The following is a 19133-nucleotide window of genomic DNA, read 5'->3' as shown; positions in this document are numbered from 1 at the left end:
TTTACTGTGTTTTACTCCCTAAACCACTTCCTTTTCCCTCAAATGGTCCTTGTTGCTTGCCAGGCCGTCATTGTAAATAAGAATGTTATTAAAGACCTGCCTGGTTAAATAAAGGCGACTGGCTATGAAATAAAGCAATAGAATAGTTTTTTTTTCTCTCTTTATCGTATAATGTTCACAAAGTGTAATGCAATTCATGTCATGGGTAGTGTATTTTGAAGGATTAAATACTCAATATCCCATATTATCAATTTTACATCGTGCAAGAAATCATGGACATGCCAATCAAACTTTGAAAATCCACTGTGCACATGCGCAGAACCACAAAGTAGCATTTCTTGGCAGGTAGCAAGGATTGGCAGAATACCGGTGCAATTATTTTGACATAAAGCAGTCTAGATATGATCAAAATGTAGACTTTCTGTTTGTTTGTTTATTTATTAACAAAAATGTAGCATTTACTGTTTAGAAAACAAGCACCTCCATGTTCAAGGGCTCTAAATTATTTGTCGCCATCAATACTTGAATGAAAATCCTTTGTCAACAGCTGCCTGAAGTCTGGAGTCCTTGGACATCCCCTGCTGGATTGTGGGCCTTTTGCCTCCACTTCTGTATTCAGTAAATAAGAACTGTAGTATTTTGGTTGCAGAGCAAGTGACTGATTACATTCTTATCAAAGAATATGCCTCTTCTTTGCCTTTAAAAGAGACACAGACACAAGGGCTAACTGGTGCATGACAGGGACGACTCTATAAGCAGATGTAGACAGCAGACATGGAGGTGGTCAGACGGGGGGACTGCCGGGCAGCATGCAGCTCCTGAAGCTCTGGCCTGCAAACATATACAGAAGAGAGCAGAATTTTCTGATTCCAGAACATTGGAGGTGTTTTTGGATGTTTTTGATAAAGTCTAACCTGGCTTCCCTGTTTTTGAATGCCACCAGTGACTTGCATCTTGCTGTAAACCTTTTTTTATGTTTTTATTGACTTCTCCTGACATCCCAGACCTTTTAATGTTGTTGAGCTCGCTGTTGCTTTCTTTGTTTTTAACAATGTCTCAAAATGTTAATTTTGGCTGTCCCCAATTTAAATGTATGTCTTTGTTTTTTCTTTCAGCCTAATGATGGCATCTTTCACTTGTATTACAACTTCCTTTCTGCATATTTGTACCTCCAGTCAAACATCTGCCAAATGCCAACTCAATACCTCATATCAGCTTTCAGCTGCTTAATTTGTCAGAGGAAGAGGGGAATTAACCGCACCCTGCTAATTAACATATTTTCTGTCAGTTGTCCAAATCCTTTTGAACCCCTAGTTCTTTAATTGGCTGCAATTTCTAAATGGTAAATACTATATTTTTGCTAGAGCGTATCCCAAATCTACAAACTATTCACTGCGCATCTTAGGGTGCGTCCCAATACTCCCCCTCGCCCTCCTTTTCTTCCCTAACCCTAACTTTTGCGCGTTCCCGTGAAGGTAGTGGTGTCCCAATTCCTCTTTTCACCTAGGGGGAGGGGGCATAACGAGGGCTAGGGGCTGAGAATAGCCCCTTCAAATCGAGGGATTTCAGATGCTGACTTGGCGAGCGAGGGGGTATGAAGATTTCCCAGAATGCTTTTCGTCGTCATTTGCGGACTGAATCAAAAAAAAAAAACATGGAGGACATTTCTGTTTTTTTTGGGAGTAAAATCAATATTTTGAGTTAGTTTCTGCATAAAAATGCATTTTGATTACATTTCTCGGCGCAAACCGATATTTTACTTTCATAATATTCACTCAGTGAATGTACATCATCCCTTTTTTGTCCGTTGTTCGCTAAGATCGCGCCGGAATATGGTTACGTAAGCTACGTAAGCTACGCCGTAGGTTCCGTAAGCTACGCCGTAGGCTGCGTCTATTTAAAGCTCGCCGACCGAGGAAAACATGCTTTACAGACTCGTCTCGATTTTGAGCAAGCAAGCATTTTTTCATTTTTTTGAGTCAAATGGCGAACCGCAAAGAGCAGGAGGATATTGAACCCACAAATGTAAGTATAATGTCCCATGGAATTAAAAAAATCACAGTGCTTTTGTATGTTTTAACCGTTTGAACAGTACATAGAAATACCACATTGTTTATTGTTTATTTTTAATACCAAAGAGTGAAATTACCGGGGTCAAATTACTTGTTGGACAATGTTAGAACCTGGCCAATAAAGCTGATTCTGATTCTGAGTTAACGTAAGATAATATGTGGCTGTTGATGACGAGTCGGGTAGATAACATGCCGTGTCCTGTTAACTACTCGTTAACTCTCATATTTTCTACAAATTTGTTGTATATTTCACATTACTATAAGGCAGCAACGTTATTTGGGGGGGGTTACGAAGTAATAACGTCGCTTGCTGCCTTGTTATCATAGTTCAAACTTTTTTTTTTTTTTGTTGTTTGTTTTTTTTTCGAGGACGTTTGTGCATTGCAGTAATCACATTTCATTCCAGGGACTCCGGATCAGGTCCGACACCTAATAAGCTTTAGGGCTACCAACGAGGAGAATTTTACTAAGAAGAAATATGCTGCTAAACCACTGTGGGAGTGAGTGATCCAGCTATCTGCTTGCAGAATATCTGTGATGGGGTCCTTAACCATGGTATAACTACTATTCATCACTGTTTTCTGTTACAGGAAACTCATCAAAGAGCTGGAACTGGAGGGGAAGGTGACCACAGGACAAATTGGCAAAAAATGGGAAAATCTTAAAAAAAAATATAAGGTAAGCAATGGTTATTTATACAGTGATAATGAACCTGGTATGATGTTGTGGGTGTGTATGATAGTCCAGTCATGTGTGTAATCAACATGTGTATCCATCTTTTTTTTATCTCAGAACACTTTGGAAGACGCCAGCACATCGGCCTCAAGCTCTGCCTCACCAGCTGGAAGAGGAAGCTGGAAGCTTCAGGCATCAGGTCCACTTTCCCCCCGATCCCCCCAAAAAAAGAAACTCTCTATGCATGACTTCCTTCAAGCTGAGGCCGCCAAAGAAGACAGAAGATGTCAAAAGAATGAAGAACACATGGACAGGTTCCTGAACCTTTTAGAGAAAATGATGGACCAGACATCTCATCAGCAGTAGCAGCACATACACTGCAAACTTTTTTTGTACATATTTCTGTGCAAATTTTTTTATATGGAACAGCACCTTTCTTTGTTTTGCGTGCAATGTTTACTTTTTTTTTTTTTTTAAATGTTATTTGAATAAAGCAAATAAAGCCTTTTTTACTGCAGATTCTCTCGCTATCCTTATTTTACTATTGATCTTGTTGTACAGTTTATAATTTGAGACATTACCTTACTTTGAGAAACCCCAGAAGAGAAAACTGTTGTGAAACAAGTTTTATTAGACAATTTAAAAGTATTTCCAAGTGAGTAAAACCACACAAGTACAAAACTATATGAAGAACACATGGACAGGTTCCTGAACCTTTTAGAGAAAATGGTGGACAGGACACCTCATCAGCAGTAGCAGCACATACACTGCAAACTTTTTTTTTTGTAAATATTTCTGTGCACATTTTTTTATATGGTATATAAGTGCCATATTAACAGCGCTACAGCTGAAATTAAAACAGCTTTTGGCTCTCAGCTTCCTGATCAGGGTAGGGATGGAAACGAGGGGTAGGGGGAGAATTGGGACAGGTACCTGGGCCAAGTGCCCTAGATTTCAAGTGCCCTAAAATATCCCCCTTCTTTTTTAGGGCTTAGGGATGAAAAGAAGTGCGAGTGGAGAAAAGAAGGGCGAGTGAAGGAGAATTGGGATTGGCCCTTAGTGAGCAATTGTTAATTTAGGGCAGGTAGCATCTCTGCAGACCCCTCACCCCCAGGACACAGTCTGTTCCAACTCCTCCCCTCTGGACGGCGCTACAGAGCTCTGTACGCCAAAACCTCCAGACACAGAGACAGTTTCTTCCCCAAAGATGTTGCTCTGATGAACTCATCACTTATAGAGTCTCAGAGAAATCAACCACTGTGCAATCATAATAATAACCACAATCATATGCTGTAACAGAGCATCCTTTCAATAACCACGTCTACCTCATATTGCTGCACTTTTCACTTAAAAAAAAAATGGTATATATGTATGGAGCCAAATCAAGGCCAAAAGTTTTGCTAATTTGAAAATAAAATTTTAACCTGAAAATTATTTTTTACAATTTCAAATTTTTTTTTTCGGTATCAGATCTTTTTTTCAGTTTCAGAACTTTTTATTTCAGTTTCACATCTTTTTTAAAAAAAAAGATTTGAAACTGAAAAAAAGAAGTGAAACAAAAAAAAAAGATGTGAAACTGAAAAAAAAAGATGTGAAACTGAAAAAAAGATTTGAAACTGAAATAAAAAGTTCTGAAACTGAAAAAAAGATCTGATACCGAAAAAAAAAAATTTGAAACTGTAAAAAAGATATTTCAGGTTCAAATTTTATTTTCAAATTAGCAAAACTTTTGGCCTTGATTTGGCTCCATATATATGTTAATAAGAGCTGTCATTTTCCTATTTACTGTACAGTGAGCAAAAATAACCGAGTCAAATGTCCTGTCTTGTTTGACCTGACTTGGCCAAATAAACATGATTCTGATTCTTATTCCAATTTGACTCACTATCTGTAACAGTGGATAATTCTTCAAATAAACGTGCTTTTTCCTTATTTGTTTGATTATTATTGATATTTATACATTCACAAACTAGTAGTATATGTACACGCACCGAGTATCAGCCAATCAGGTCATCTTGTGTAATAATAATGGCTCCTTTCGTTTTCAGCACTGTGGACAGCATTGAGAGGGCGGTGCTTGAACTCTCCGTGTGTGTGTGATTGGTCGGTGTGGGTGTTGTTCTCGGGGCAGTGGTCCTCCCGCGCCGGTACAACCACCCAGAGGAGGAAGATGAGGAAGATGAGGAAGATGAGGAGGGGTTGCGCGTAAAGAATAGACCTCACGTCACGTGACCAGCTGACTCCCAAAGCCATCATTGAGGAATAAAAGGCACATATTCATCCGAAGAGCTGCACATCCATTCCTTTCTGAGGGCTCGTGGTTGTTGTTTCTCTTTTTTGTTTAATGCGGATGAAATCATAGGATGCTGCTGAAGCCATCGGAAGGACTGTAGCGATATTCTGGGACTAAAAAAAGGAGGTAAGCCGTTTTTTTTTTTTCCCCTTCATTGCTCTCCGCCAGGGGGAAAGGAGGGGAAATGAAGGTGTCACGATGAAATGGATCGTGGCCTCAGTGCAACGTGGAAAGCCTGTTAGTGTGTCGGTGTGTCGTGCAGAGGACGAGCCCGGGCTGAAGGACGCGTCTCCATCTGTAACCGTCTTTAACCGCAGCATCACTCACGCCCTCCGAGGGCTTTTACCCCCAAAACTAACCCGAACCCCCACCATTCACTAAAATAAACCCTAATCTGCACGTCCGCGCCGCAGATGTTGGTTTTTTAAGAGCCAGAGAGGTGTCCTTCATGCTCCACCATGGCTGCAGACGTCGTGATGTGCTGTCAAATAGAGCCTGCATGGTGATTATACACGAACCAGCTGAGCAAAGCAGTCATTCAAACCCAGAAACGCTGCAGGGCTCCATCAGGGCTCCATCAGGGCTCCATCACGCCTATTTTACACCCGTTGGGTCCGACGTAGACGTGTGGGATGGCGAGAAGGCCACAGTGTGCCCTGCTGAGCCCTGCAGAGCCCCAATGTGGTAAAAACACGTTTATTTCTGCTTATTCAGTACATGGTGGTCTATTGGTTTCAGTGTGAAAAGCTCTTATTCCTAGGTGTTATTGTGGCTCTGTAGTGGAGCTGATGGACAGCTGGGCCTTCAGACCTGATGGCCTCCGCCTGCTTCTGCCTGACTGGGTAATCTTTCACCTCCTAAGCAGTGGTGGACAGTAACGGAGTAAATTTACTTGAGTACTGTACTTAAAGGAGCTGTATGTAAGAGCAATAATAAAACGAATCATAAAATGACCCCGATATGTCAACAGACAATTAAAAATCATGTTCATTTCAAATACTTATGTCACTGACAACAGCACTCAAGCCAGGATATTCCAGTTTAAAAATAGGAGTTGCAGCCCTCAACTGATGTTTATGTTGTCATTTTTTGTTTTGGCCTGAAGCTCCACCCTCCACCTATCTCCCAATCACCAAGTCAGTATTGTTTCTGAAGCTCCACCCTCCACCTATCTCCCAATCACCAAGTCAGTATTGTTTCTGAAGCTCCACCCTCCACCTATCTCCCAATCACCAAGTCAGTATTGTTTCGGCATCCGGGTTGCCAGCTCGGCTCTAATTATGGCAGCCATGGCAGCCTACGTTCCTGCTGCATTCTGCAGCCGACCTGGCAACCTCTGGTCGGGGGGAGGAGGGGGAGGGTACACGCCACTCAACAATATTTGGAAAGTGACTGCAGTACCAGTTTTGGCCATTTCTCACAGACGGCTCCTTTAAGTACATATCCAGAGGATTTGTACTTTACTTGAGTATTAGATTTCTTTGGTACTTATTACTCTTACTTGAATACATTTCCAAGACAAATATTTTTACTTTTACTCGAGTACATTTCTAGGAAGGCTGAAAAGTACTCGTTACTTTCAGGTCTGCTCTTTTTTCTTCTTCCCTAAAATCCTATTGGACACAAGCTGTTTTTGTCAAAGGAGGAGACCTATCACAGTGCACGCTCTCCACTGGGATGTACGTAAAGTGGAAATACGTCAAGCCTCCTCAAAACGATACCGCCAAAGTAGCCTGCGTTTGTCAAGACAGAGCCGCAACAAGTCAAGACAGAGCCGCAACAATGGCTACGCCTGCGTCAGGAGAAGAAAGACAATCCGCTGAGTCGTCTGACTTTCACTAAATCCTTGGCCGTATCTTAACTCAATGTTTCAGTTCGACCGAGTAAAAAACGAGGGCACAGACAAACCACAGACATTTACAACTTAAACTTTACAACTTAAATTAATTTAGAAAAAATATAGTAATTTACTGATGTGGAAAATAAGAAATTTACTCTTACTCTTACTCTTACTTTTACTTAAAGTAAATTTAAAAGCATTTACTTTTGGATACTTAAGTACCTTTAAAAGCAAGTACTTTTCTACTCTTACTCGAGTAATACTTTGACTGAGCTACTTTTACTTGTAACGGAGTAAATTTTGACCAGTAGTATTTGTACTCTTACTCAAGTACTGGGGTCGAGTACTCTGTCCACCTCTGCTCCTAAGACAACTCTCTTCTCTGCAGTTTTGTTTTACAGGCAGCTGAGATTGAAGTTTGAGTGTCCACTTGCAAGTGGAAGACCGATACTGCAACGTGACCATGGCTGGTGAGCTTTCCTTTCTCCTGCAGGCAATGAAGGCTCAATCCTAAGCAGCTGTCTTTGAGTATTTGAGTTGGGAAGGTGGTAACTGTCTTGTCTCTCTCTTGCATGTCAGAAAACAACTTCCCTCCCCTGCCTCGATTCATCCCCCTCAAGCCCTGCTTTTACCAGGACTTCAATGAGATCCCGGACGGGCATCGCAGCATGTGCAAGAGGCTCTACTACCTGTGGATCTGTGAGTGAACGGCGCTCTGAGCCAGCTAATGTTTAATGTGGTCTGTCACTGCTCTCGCTGCCTGGAACATGCTACAGGGGCAGAGCCTGTAGGCTCCTACTGATGGAGCTACGTTTTGTTTTACCCACAACACTGAGATCCAAACGGCACAGGCGCAGAGCAGCCAGCAGACCGGCCCGACTGGTCTCACAACCTGACGGCAGAAACGCTGAGCGCACTGCTTTTCTCTTCTTGTGCACTAAAGTCTGCAGGATTGTCGATGTTTTAACTGTACAATGATAGAGGTCCCACTTTGGTCAACCACACAAACACCTCATATTTTCTTATTACTTAGTTACACCAGGTGTAGTTACACCTGCTGTAACTACTGAAGGGGCTGGTGAGCTTGTGTGGTAAATACCGTTGTAGCTGTGAAACAGTTTAAGTGTCCTTTAATGCCAACCCACCCGTCCCGGTCCGGGGGGGGCTCCAGTCGTGACCCAACTCAGATTAAATTTGAAATCGATTTTTTAGGATTCGTAATCCTAAAGCTCTTTTCCAAATATTGATTTAGTTCTGAGTATTTGAAGTTTCAAGCATGTTCATGGTGATTTTGTTACTGGACTCATTTGTCATTTCTGCTTTAAAGTCCAAAACATTCTGAGGAGTTTTTGTGGTTCAGTTGTTTTTTCTTTTTGGTTAATTTCCTGTAAAAAGAATTTTTCATGAATAATCTCAACCCGGTAGAAAGACGGTACCATTAAATCTTTAGTGGTTTTTCATTGAAGCAAGTAAATCCTGTCGTGTTCATGTTCAACTTTATCATTATTTTTGGGGAGGTAAAAACAGACACCAAGAGATTGTTGAGAACAACCCAACATCCAAGAAAATGTGCAGTTTAGTTTAGTTTATTTAAGGATCCCCATTAGAAGCACACAAATGTGCTTCTAGTCTTCCTGGGGTCCTGAACATAAAAATACAGTACAGTGCAGTCATACAATACAAAAAACGACAACAAAAACATTTAAAAAAAACAATTAAAAAAAACAATTAAGTGGGAATAAAGCAGTGGGATGCTGGTGAAGGCCTCCCGCCTGTCTGGCAGTAAAAACGCGTAAGACGTCATTAGCAACTCTGCAGTCCTCTTGGTTGTTTTGATCAGTCGTCACATAAAGCCCCCCCCACCCAGATTGGGAAGGGTTCCAGACCCATTTTTACATTTCACTTGGCCAGCCAGACAGGCGGGGTCGTGTTAAGACCTCGATGTGATTGATTCCTGCTGTGTCGTGAGTAACGTGATGTTTCCTTCTCTGCGACGTTGACAGTGAATTCCGTCACGCTAGCTGTCAATCTGATCGGCTGCCTGGCGTGGATGTGTGGAGGCGGAGGACCCGCAAACTTTGGCATGGCCATCCTGTGGCTCATCCTCTTCACCCCTTGTTCCTACGTGTGCTGGTTCAGGCCCATCTACAAGGCCTTCAAGTAAGCACCTTCCTCTCCAAGCACAAGCAGCCTTCAACATGTCTGCTGATGTTCTCCTCACGCTGACGCTTCTCTCTGCACAGGACTGACAGCTCCTTCAACTTCATGGCGTTTTTCTTCGTCTTCATGGCCCAGGTGGTGATCAGTATTATCCAGACTGTTGGCATCCCTGGTTGGGGAGTGTGGTAAGGTCTTCCAGTTTCCTCAAACACATATTCTGGATTTAGCGAGTTAAGAACCGAGATGAGGGGACAAATTCAGCAAAATAAAATCCACCTAAAAGGGGACCTATTATGAAAAACACGTTTTTTCTTGCTTTAACATATATAAAGTGGTCTCCCCTCAGCCTGCCAACTCAGAGAAGGCATGACACGGTGTAAAGGCTGATTAATGGTTCCGCATTACACCAACGCAGAGCCTACGGCGTAGCCTACGCCGTACCCTACGGTGTAGGGTCTGCGTCGATTTAACGCAGAACCATAATTCAGGCTTAACTCTGCCGGCCGGAGCTTCCGCCATTTTTTCGTAGCGGTGTATCACGTCATTCAAGCAGCCAATCAGCACAGTGCCTCATTATCATAGCCCCGCCCACTCAGAATCCCTCATAGAGAAGGAGTTTAGAAACGGTAAAGAGAAAGACATGGCCCAGAGGCTGAATTTCTAATTTATATACAAAAAACTATCAAAAGCTTGTTTTTAAGACATTCAAGGCCTGTTTAAAATAGACATTAAATGCCATAATAGGTCCCCTTTAAGTGTGTATGGTTTTGACCAGTCCCCTCTGGGTTATTAGATGGGCTCTCAAAGGTTTCTCGGGAGGATAAATATTGTTATTCACACAAGATTCACCTGCTTGGTTCTGTAATCGTGAGGAGGACGACTGTCTTAAATGCTCCGCCACTACATCTGTTGCTACTGCTCTTATCAAATGCAGCCAGCGTTTCATCTCCCCTCAAAGGAAGTGCAGCACAGAAACAGAGATAAGTGGACGTGGAAGTCAACCGTTAGAAATGAACGCCTGAGTTAGTGCTGATGAAGCCGTTTCTCTGGTGAACGGGCAAATGTTTTCACCATGAAGCTGCTGACGTGATCCGGTGTCAGATTTTTGACTGCGGTACGTTAAAAATGTAAAAAAAGAAAAGAAAATGAAGATAAGTTAAAAACACTGATGATGTTGCACGTCCGATGCGGGGAGTGAAACGCTGCTGGGACCGGGTTGTCTTCAGTGTGTGACTCCATTGCTGGTCCCCTCAGCGGCTGGCTGGCTACCATCACCTTCTTCAGCACCAACGTCGGCTCGGCGGTGGTGATGCTGATTCCCACCATCATGTTCACTGCAGTGGCCGTGCTCTCCTTCATCGCCCTCACAAAGGTGACTGACACACTTCTATCTTTGCTTCGACCTTTCTGATCTGACATCAGTAACCTTTGGTGCAGAAGCATTTCAATCAAATCTGCCGTACGTTTGTCTAATTTCCAGCGTCTGCATCGTCAGATATAACACGTTTCCATGTAACTGGTACGACTGTTGAAGGCTTTTCTTTTTCATTTAGCTCAGAGCTAACATGGTGCCCTTATTGTGATACTTTGATGACAACCTTTGCATCTCAATACAGGACTGTCTCAGAAAATTAGAATATTGTGATTTTCTGTAATGCAATTACAAAAACAAAAATGTCATACATTCTGGATTCATTACAAATCAACTGAAATATTGCAAGCCTTTTATTATTTTAATATTGCTGATCATGGCTTATAGCTTAAGAAAACTCAAATATCCTATCTCAAAAAATTAGAATATTCTGTGAATCTTAATCTTAAACTGTAAACCATAATCAGCAATATTAAAATAATAAAATGCTTGCAATATTTCAGTTCATTTGTAATGAATCCAGAATGTATGACATTTTTGTTTTTTTAATTGCATTACAGAAAATAAAGAACTTTATCACAATATTCTAATTTTCTGAGAAGGCATGTATATGACTTTAAAGCTACTCTATGCATTAATACCACTTCTGACTACATGGAGGCAACATGCAACAATAAAGGTCATGAGTCACCTTCTGGCACACCCCACAACAAAGTGCACCCCTAGTGGGACAGAGTGGTATTACAAGACGTGCAAGACTATCCCAATTTACCAGCACAGTATTGTGAGTGACTTTTGTTACCCTGTTCTGCCCCCATATGGTCAAAAGTGGTACAAAGTGGCTACAAAGACTGGCTTTAACATCTTAAAAATGTGATCATTTTAAAAAGGTGAACTTGCTCATGAAGAATATTTGTTTTCTTTCAACCAAAGAAGAAATCATCATTAAATACAGAGAAATTGGAACTGATGTAGCAGTTTCATAAAATGACAGTGATTGAAATTAGATTACAATTTGATGATTAAGCAGAAACTATCAACCTATTAAATCCATTCTATGTTACACGACCCCTTCACAGCAGTATGTTCTGTACCTGCTGGAAGTGCATGTGGTTGTCTCCCCGGGGGCCGACACATGAACCTTCTTGTGATATGCTGCCCCCGTGTGCTCAGAACCGGTAATATAAGAGGTAGTAAACCGTTTCTGCTCTGAGGTAGCACCCTCACAGATTAAAATGCATCGTTGCAAGGTCAGTCTACATAAATCTCTCCCCAGCTCAAAGAACTTCAGAGTCCTTTGTTTTTATTTAGAAATATAAGACGTAAACATCTAAACGTGGTTAGACAATTGTTCTAACCCAGAAACCAGTTTTCATAAAGAATGACATCCATTTTTTTAAATAACTTTATTTATAAGATTTTTCAATATTTTTTAAGACAAACAACCCCACATATATCCCACCCTCCCCAGTTCCCACATACAAAGAAGATAATACCAATAAAACATAATATGTAAACAAGGGGAAAAAAAGATAAAATAAAATACATAAATAAAATAATATTAGTAATAATAACAACAATAATGATGATAAAATAAATAAATAGATGAATAACACATGGACGGTTAAGGGTTAGACATTAGTCCAAACATTTGTCAGTTAGTAGTACAATTGAGGGTTCCCACACATCCAAGTAATACTGTAAACATGACAAAAATAAATGCTAAGCTACATCATTGAAAGACAGCGTGAGGACGAATTCTAAGAAAGGGGACCAGGCCTTTATACATTTTTGGCGAGATTTGAATCTGTTGTATCTGAGCTTTTCTAAAGGTATAAAAGATATCACATCTTTGACCCATTCCGTGATGACATCCATTTTCAGAAATAAGCCGTTCCTCATTAAAGCAGAACATGACATCCTGCTGGGAATATCCCCAACGCCACCTGCTCGACTCAAATCACAGGAGCCACGCTCCGATGATCCCACGTAGCGGATGTGTTTGGGCCTGGTTCGGGCTACTTTTGGCACCTGCTGCTCAGTAACGGGGCGTGTTGGGTTTTAGTATGTACTGTAGGAGAAAAGGAAGAATTGGGCTACGTTGGGTATGTGGCCGAGTTTAGGCAGCCATACTCACCTGGAGTCGGTCATAAACCGCCAGTCAAAGCCGGATTTGGGCCTAAGAAAACTGCAGATTGGAGCCGAGTTGGAGCCAAACATAGGGTTGCCAACCGTCCCTTGAAAAACGGAATCGTCCCGTATTTATAAACTAATGTACGTGTCCCGTATTGAGCTGAAAAGGGACACACTTTGTCCCGTATTACTGCGAGAGTCAAAAAATTGTCATAAAATGCCAATGGAAAATGGCATTGAGTTGTTGAGTTCATAAGTTATTTTTTCTGTTTTACTACAACTGTAGCCTACAGTCATGGCCTTTGAGGCTCAAATATGTTTACATGTTTTCTACAGACTTTCTGTTTGCACTTTTGTCATTGCACTAAAAATGTGCACTATTACAGAATGGATGTTCTGCTTTCTTTCTATTGTTTTATATTAATTTATACAGTTTTAAGTTAAGCAGGACAGGTTTCTGTTGAAGAAAGATACTTATTTTTTTTATTCAGTTAATTTTGTCATTTTGTATTAAAGTGAATTGCTGGATAATAATTTGTTTTCATGTGTTCATGGCTTTCAAAAATATGCATCTAATTCAATTCAGGTTCGAGTCAAACAGTTAAAAAATTGTTTCACTCACAAAAAAAGGAGCTAAAAAAATTCACCACGCCAGGAAAGGTGAAGGCAATCGGGTTGGCCGGCCCTGAGGATGAGGTGTCCCTTATTTATTTTTCAGGGAGTTGGCAACCCTAGCCAAACATCTTTTGCTGTTGAGACAGTTTTGAAGAACGAATGTTAACGAATCCCAAATCTCATGTGCTGCACTCTGCAGGTTCACAACTTCTACCGCGGGAGCGGTGGCAGCCTGGGTAAAGCCCAGGAGGAGTGGACTACCGGGGCCTGGAAGAACCCACACGTCCAGCAGGCGGCCCAGCAGGCGGCCATGGGGGCGGCGCAGGGAGCCATGCAGCAGGGAGCCATGCAGCAGAACGAGTACTCGGCAGCGCCCACCTACAACTACGACGACCCGATGTAGGACAGACGAGCGAGACAGGCAGCAGCAGGAGAGCTAAAAAAGGGATGGATCTAGAACACAACTCAGAATTAGGTGCCCTTTATTCTGACACAGAAAAACACAGAGACAAAAAGTATTGGTAAATCTGACCATTTTAGTCAGCTCACACTTAAATAAACAATCAGTCATTAAAGCCTAATATTGTTTTTGTGGTTTGATATTTGCTGGTCGGCATGTAAACTTCCAACAGTCACATAATACGGCCAAAGGCACTGAGCTGCATCGTTTATTCAGGTAGATCCATGTCGTCTGCAGAGACACCGAGCCTCTCATGTGTCCCTTCTCTCATTTTATGACCCCTTATCTTTTCCTAAAGGTACCGTGATGGTTATGTTGTTGTGTGTGTTTAAAACCTTGAAGTTCACCAAATGCTGATATTAATTTTACCAGTGAAGCGCCTCTTTGTTTGTCAAGATAAGTCGCACATTAAATAATCAGCAGGAAAACATTTGAGAAGAAGTTCCCATTCAGAGCAGACATTAGCAGCTAGTTAGCTTAGCTTAAGAACTTGAGAAAAAGCCCAACCTGGTTTTGCTCCAGTAAAATAAAATAAAATAAAATCCACCCAGCAGTCCAACATTTTATATGTCACTGATAACCAAAGAGGTTTTTGGTGGCAGCTTTAGACCAAATAACGTTAGCTTTTGTCCTGTTTTCAGTCTTTAAATTAGACTACACTAACTGGCCTCTGGAGGTAGATTTATATTACGATTTAATTAAATGTTGAAAGATATAAATGACAAAACAACAAAAATAAGATAAAAAACAGCACCCTTCCATTAGCAGGATGCTGGCTTATCTTAGCATAAGGGGAAAGACCAGTTTGTTTCTGTCCGAATAAATAAATAAATAAATAAATAAGTCACCCAAGACGGCCAATTAATCAACATTAGGTAAATAATGATAACCTGTATTAGCTTCTCTTGTGCTAAGCTAGGCTAGGTGGCTTCTGGTGATGGATTCGTTTTTACTGTAAAGAAAATGGTGTTATGGTACTAAATTTACAACATGCAATAATTAAAATCCTGATAATTAGTTAAAGTTAAACTACATTGTTTTACATTCTCATAAAAGGTTAAACGGCTGTTTTAATGCCTGCACATCATCAGTGTCTGGGTTTAGAAAATCCTTTTATTGCCCAGTTTCAGATACTAATCACGTAAAGTCATGCCGGTTGCACGTCATACAGGACCCCCCCCCCCCCCCCCCCCCCCCCCCAGTTCAACCATATATTTTTAACTTACCCCAATAAAGCACATGCTTTGAGACGTTAGCGTTTGTTGGATGTAAAGAGAACCAAAACACAGAGAAGACAAACAGTAAATAATGTTGTAGATGGTTGTAACATTGTAAGGAGTGATGACCCCCCCCCAGGCCTCAGAGTCGTGTTTCATTCTGTGGGTGTTGGTGTTATTTCATGGATCCGTGTAACATATATAATATACTATATAGAATATTAAATTGAAGCCATTTATTTAATTTCTGGGTGAAATCCATCAAGATGACACTTGTGTGTAGCCCTGGCGAACCCCGGTGTCTTGAGCAGCCAGAAAGATTTGTTCCTCGTGTAACTGCAAGTTTTCTTTGAAAACGTTTTCAACATTCAGTAGATGGATATTACAGTAAAATCAGTGTTAGACTTGACAAAGATGTGAAGATACATGTTCGAATGCTCGTTATTTCAAAACAATCTGTGAGTCGTCTTGTCCGATTGTGCCGATGTGGTTTTCGATATGATGTTTGTTGTTTTACTTATCAGTTTGTTTGTTTTTTAACATTTTGGACCAAATTCTGGTTTTCTGTGTATTTTGTAAGAGGAGTGAATGGGTCTGAAGCAAATGTTTAGTTTTTCGTGTCCTTCCATGTGATGTTTTTCATTCCTCTAGTTTCTTTAAAGACTTGTTTTGTGTAGTTTGTGCCGGGTTACCCGCCGAAGGTCAAACTAATCCACGGTGCAGCAAAACTGACATGAGGGGATTTTAAAGTTGTGGAACATTTTCACCAGCAGATGTAAATACTGCAGTTATAACCCTGAAACCGACACTAAACACCTGCTCGCCTGCACGCTGATCGTCTCTACTCGTCAGCTGTAGAGGTTTGTTTTATTTTTAGACATGAACGAAGCCTTCTGAAGCTTCTTTGTTCATGTTCTCATGGTGAACCTTCTGCCACATGTGCACGCCGCCATCCCGTGATCATGGAGATGTCAGCTGACATCATGGCGTGGTCGGATCAGTGCAGGTCAAACGTTATGCTTCATGTCGCTGTATCGAAGCTCCTGAGAGACATTTCCCATCATTGCACCTTCCACATGCACTGTTCTGTATGTTGTATGAAATGTATTATCATGTACTATATCATAGTAGTTATAAATATAAAATTACTGGAAGTAAATATTTGCCGTGTATAAACACGTTCAATCAGATTCTGCTCTTCTGAGGTGAATGAAGTGTTTGAGGGGGCTGTGTCTCCATGAGTTGCATAAATGAGGAATACTTTTTTGTGTATTACTTTTGTATTATTTGGTCTTATCCTAATAGATATTAAATAGTTCTTGTTGCATCCTGCTTTGTTTTGTTTTGCTGTCCAGATGTCCTTTCATCATCAGGAGCTGCCGTTACTGAATAATACCTCAATAAATACATGTGCATGACGTGAAAGATCATCCCGGAGGACGGAGATAAAACATGTCGGTTTACTCACTCTGGACTTTGACTTTCAGATTTAGGCAAGGCAACTTTATTTCTACAGTACAATTCAACAACAAGGTGATTCAAAGAGCTTTACAGAGACATTAAAACATAAATGAAAAGAATGATTTAAAATGTAATGAAACAAGAACAACAGATAAGAATAAAAACAAAAAATAATTTAAAAGTAAAACTGAAGATTCTGATCTTTATTCAGATGCAGCTGAGAACAAGTGAGTCTTCAACCTGGACTTAAATAAACGGGGTGTTTCAGCTGATCTGAGTTTGTTCCAGACATGTGGAGCACAGAAGCTGAACGCAGCTCTTCCATGTCTGGTTCTGACTCTGGGAACTGATAAAAAACTGGTACCAGATGACCTGAGGGGTCTGGAAGGTTCATACCGGGTCAGGAGGTCCCTGGTGTATGTTGGTCAGGGACCATTCAGATCTTTATAAACCAGCATCAGAACTTTAGTCTGTCCTCTGAAAGACAGACAGCCAGTGGAGTGGAGCTGGAGCAGCAGAGTTGTGGATGATCTGCAGGTGTCTAACTGATCTTTTAATGTGGACTGTAAAGATGCTATTACAATAGTCAAGCTACTAAAGATGAACGCAGGTACTAGTTTTTCGTTTCAAATCCAATTCAGTTATAAAACAGAAGAGAAACATATCTAGTTACTTTTCCTAATAAACAAGTTATTATGCAGATTAAATTCAACACATCAACTTTAACTAATATGAAGTCATGGTTTTGATTTGAGAAACGCGTATTGGGAACGACTTGATGCTACTTTAACACACAAAAACACGCTCATCCGTGCATAAGGTCCATCCGTCCGCCAGAGTCCTGGGAGTTGGGAGGTTTCCTAGAACTGGACTCTTCTTCTGCTGCTTCTTCTCTCCTTCATCCTCTACCAACCCATACTCGGATGTTCTGAAGTATTTATGGGGTCCCGTTGTGCCTCCCTGGTCCAGCCTGCAGGTATGTGCTGGGTGGTATCGTGGGTATCGTTGAGCAGCCCACTCCTCGTCTTTGAGCGTGGTTCTTTACATTCACCTGACTTTAAGTACCTCCGCCCCTCTGTTGTGAAGGAACCTGATTATCTCCTTGCAGCCTTGTCATTGTCTGCACATTTGTTGTCATCTTCTGATCATTTCCGCCCTTATTTGATGCCATTGCAGCACATCAATCAATAAGAAATGCTGAATCGGCCTTTGGATCCATCTCCCACTGTTCCTCAGGGTTCTTGATCAAAGCAGGGCTCTTTCTCTGATGCTGGGAAATACAGGATATTTGTTTTACCTTTTCATCCCAGGGACTAGTTTTATATGATAGAATTCCCACTACATTTTAAATATGTCCAATTTCCGCAAAAGCCATTTTTCAGCTTTCACCTTCAGCCTGGCCAACCGTACCCAATCACTTCATAAGACAGGATGATTTACCTCCCACTCATGGACATTTCAACTGGTACATAACATACCAAACCAATCACCAGAGGGAGGGTGTGGGCATTGTGCAGTTACCCGGAGCCTCCAGGAACCAATATTCAAGACAACCAGCTGCAGAATCCCTGATAACGCCCGTGGATCGACATGTTTGTGCTGCAAAACTGTCCGAGTCGCCTCCCGTATAACGCTGTTTCAACCGGTGAAGAACGTACCGAAGCAATCACAACCTGGTAGGGGACGGCCTTAAGTGATTGACAGGAGTGTCCAGGAGCCACTAATTAAAACCACCAAAATGGTCCCAGAATTGCAGATACCATCATTCTGTCACATGCTGATCGCTGATTAGTTGCACGTCCCTTCATTGGTGTCCAGAAGCAGTTTTTCCCATCTGCATCCGTTGGTACCAGCCCTGGAAATCAAAGGGAAATCCAGAATAACCAGACCATCCATCCATTTTGTACACCTGTTCAATCCTGTGCAGGGTGACGGGGGTCTGCCGGTGCCAATCCCAGCTCATTACAGGTGAGGGGGGGGGGCCTGGAGGGCTCACCAGTCTAGTCTCTCAGAGACCCAGAGGACAATAACCTGGACGACTGACCAGGTTACTCCACGAGGCTCGTTGAGTTTGAGGTTGACGAGATCTGTTCAAATGTATTTACCTTTTTATCATGATTCATTATATATAAAAAAAAGAAAAAGTATGCATTATAAAATATATGATAAATTACAAATCTTGAACTAGTAAATTGCACTCAAATAAAAGGTTAAAAGCAGAGAATAATTTGAACTCTGTTTACATTTAAGCTGCTTTATGGAGCCGTTGTCCTTCCTCCAGTAACATTGCTTTTATTCTCGTTATGTGACGCTACACAAATACACCACCTTAGGTTAGTTACCGTACCCTCATGGAAACCACCAAAACAGGAATAGTCTTAAAATTCTTTATTCATAAACTTGATGCAAGTTTACAAATTACTGTACATGGTCAAAATTTTTTCAAATGGAAAGTGAAAATGAAATAAAACCAAAGCAAGCCAACAGAAGCAACCATCTGTTTGTTGGTGGCAGAAAGTGAATCATCAGTTGATGGAAATGTTCAGCAGGCTGACGGCGTCCGAGTCCGATCGCCACGGAACGACTGTCAGGCTCAAATAATCTCGCTAAAACCAGAGTTTTGGCTTCTCTTTTTTTTTGGAAGCATCATCCAGAAATGGACAGAGCTCCGCAACGGAGGCCGTTGATAAAACGCAGAAGAAAAGAAAGGAAAAGGTTTATAGTGTAACATCTCTGTGCCACCAGACAAAACACAGCCTTGAGAGTCGAGGACGTGTCTGCACGAGGTTATTTAACTCCTAATCCCCGACACACCGCAGACATGTAACAGGATGT

General features: G+C 41.4%; 1 protein-coding gene across 1 annotated transcript; it reads left to right on the top strand.

Annotated features, from left to right (window-relative positions):
- Positions 1 to 4891: 4891 nt before the first annotated feature.
- On the top strand, positions 4892 to 16164 carry scamp5a (secretory carrier membrane protein 5a). The gene is made up of 7 exons (XM_061721602.1): positions 4892 to 5166; positions 7269 to 7350; positions 7460 to 7579; positions 8884 to 9040; positions 9124 to 9225; positions 10295 to 10412; positions 13360 to 16164. Exons 2-7 carry the CDS (start codon positions 7344 to 7346, stop codon positions 13561 to 13563), a joined length of 708 nt encoding a protein of 235 aa, XP_061577586.1. The 5' UTR covers positions 4892 to 5166; positions 7269 to 7343; the 3' UTR covers positions 13564 to 16164.
- Positions 16165 to 19133: the final 2969 nt, after the last annotated feature.

Source organism: Cololabis saira, chromosome 5, assembly GCF_033807715.1.
Source record: "Cololabis saira isolate AMF1-May2022 chromosome 5, fColSai1.1, whole genome shotgun sequence".
Lineage (NCBI taxonomy): Eukaryota > Metazoa > Chordata > Actinopteri > Beloniformes > Belonidae > Cololabis > Cololabis saira.
This window is presented reverse-complemented; position numbering and strand designations above follow the sequence as displayed.

Excerpts from the sequence above, each read along its gene's own strand:
- scamp5a (XM_061721602.1), top strand. Across the intron at positions 7,580-8,883 it reads GCTCTACTACCTGTGGATCT|TGAATTCCGTCACGCTAGCT; the intron begins GTGAGTGAACGG and ends CGACGTTGACAG. Across the intron at positions 9,041-9,123 it reads CCCATCTACAAGGCCTTCAA|GACTGACAGCTCCTTCAACT; the intron begins GTAAGCACCTTC and ends CTCTCTGCACAG.